The sequence below is a fragment of the Panulirus ornatus genome, chromosome 19, assembly GCF_036320965.1.
Source record: "Panulirus ornatus isolate Po-2019 chromosome 19, ASM3632096v1, whole genome shotgun sequence".
NCBI lineage: Eukaryota > Metazoa > Arthropoda > Malacostraca > Decapoda > Palinuridae > Panulirus > Panulirus ornatus.
In genome coordinates, this window is record NC_092242.1 from 46698755 (window position 1) to 46700552 (window position 1798).

The 1798-nt window shown below is 40.3% G+C and overlaps 1 protein-coding gene across 1 annotated transcript in view; it reads left to right on the forward strand.

Annotated features, from left to right (window-relative positions):
• The first annotated feature begins 411 nt into the window (after nucleotides 1-411).
• The window catches only part of LOC139755699 (glutamate receptor ionotropic, delta-2-like), a 43229-nt gene continuing 41842 nt past the window's right edge, over nucleotides 412-1798 (forward strand). Inside the window, exon 1 of the mRNA XM_071674344.1 lies at nucleotides 412-671. Within this exon, the coding sequence (XP_071530445.1) occupies nucleotides 450-671 (222 nt within the window). The 5' untranslated portion in view covers nucleotides 412-449. The remainder of the gene's footprint in view (nucleotides 672-1798) is intronic.

Genomic DNA, 1798 nt, shown 5'->3' on the forward strand with positions numbered 1-1798 from the left:
ATATGTACCACGTCTTCTTTCGTGTGTATGTGTGTATGTGGACAAAATATTTGGTATGTTTAAGTATTACCTATATTATTATGTATGTGCCTTATACAGTTATGTATAATGTAGATGTTCAAATGTTATTTTGTAAATAAACTAAACTAACTGTCCACACACACACACACACACACACACACACACATCAGCCTAGCCACTTAGCCATTCACTGACCAGCCCTAGGAGAGGACACCAAAGATTCGAACCCATGCAGGTACAACCCTTGGTTGGCCCGTACTGACTCATGGTCAGTAATGCAAATAATAACACCAAGAGACCCATATCTGTGTGTGCGTGTTTCTGTGTGTTCATATTTCATTTGATAATGTATACACGGAACACTTAAAATCTAAATGAGAAAACGCCTTTTTCAAACTAGCGTGTGTCTCCCTCCAGTGTACATATTGATGGTGCATTACGTTTCCCATGCAATGCCTCCTCCAGGTGAACTGTGGTTTGCGTTGCTGGTGAGCGTGATGGTGTGGGGCACGATCCTGTGGCTGCTGCAGAGGACGTGGTGGTGGCTGACAGGAGGGCGGAAAGTCCGGTACAGCACCTCCCTCCTGTATGGCTGGGGAGTGCTCGTGGAGCAGGCATGCACTGACCCCTCCGTCAGCATCTCAGCTCAAGTACGTTCTGTTACTGGTTGACTTAACCATGTATCACCTTATGACTTGCTCACAAGTTCTTCTCTACTGCCACTATCTTATCTCCTCTTTGGTTTTGGTTGCAATATAATCGATGTCTTGTAAGTTTATGGAAGAGTTCATGAAAACATTGTGTAAACACTGACTTGTGTAGACTTGTCGAACATTTACAACAATGAAAAAAAAAAATAGGGGTGAGGCGGGAGGATGGCCACCTTAATTCCTTTCAGCCTGGTTGTTTGTGGATGTTTACAGCACATCTCATCATGCGAGTGATGTAAGGAAAACGTTCAGTTACCATCCTTTAAGCATTACTGAATTAGATGACACATTTCTTCTTCATGTGAACCAGGAAAACTTGCCACTGTAGCAAAGATGTCAGATTAGTCCTAGATTTTTTCATCAGTACTCATGAAATTGGCATTTGCATATACAGAAAGAGGAAGCCTACACTTGTGGACAAGATGATACATATTATCTCGTTGAAGTGTTTAAAAGTTGTTTCCCATCTTCCACATGGTGTCTGGGGCACTTGAGTCCAGGGACTACAACACACGAAAATAGGATAGATTCACATGGAATAAGTGAATATGAAAAAAAAGATATACCATAATGGTTAACGATAAAGTTTTGTTAAATCATGGAACTAAAGACACTGACACGTGCTCCTAAAAAAAAAGATAAATGTGAAAATAATCCAGTGATTCTTCACAGGTGGTTTAGTTTGCTAGTTTTTTCCTGCCTTACAAACAACGGGAACAGGATGCCATAAACATGTATGTAGTGTCTTCACGGAATATAAATGATTGATATTCGAGATTTATCTTTCTAACCGAAAGTTAATACGGACTTTAAACAACAAGAAAAAAACGCACAGAAAGGTCAACGTTATATACGCGCCAAGTCAGTATGCCCAGTACGTCTACCTCCATAATCTAATCCCGAACCTATTATCATGTCAGGGCTAACCTAGCTTAGTCAGAGGATGCAGCAAATACTATGTCTGCAGGAACCATAGTAAGAGAAGTTTATGCCAAGTCCTAACAGTATTAGTTAAAACGTTACATCTTGCCAGTAATAGTTAAAATGATACAAAACAACACACGAAA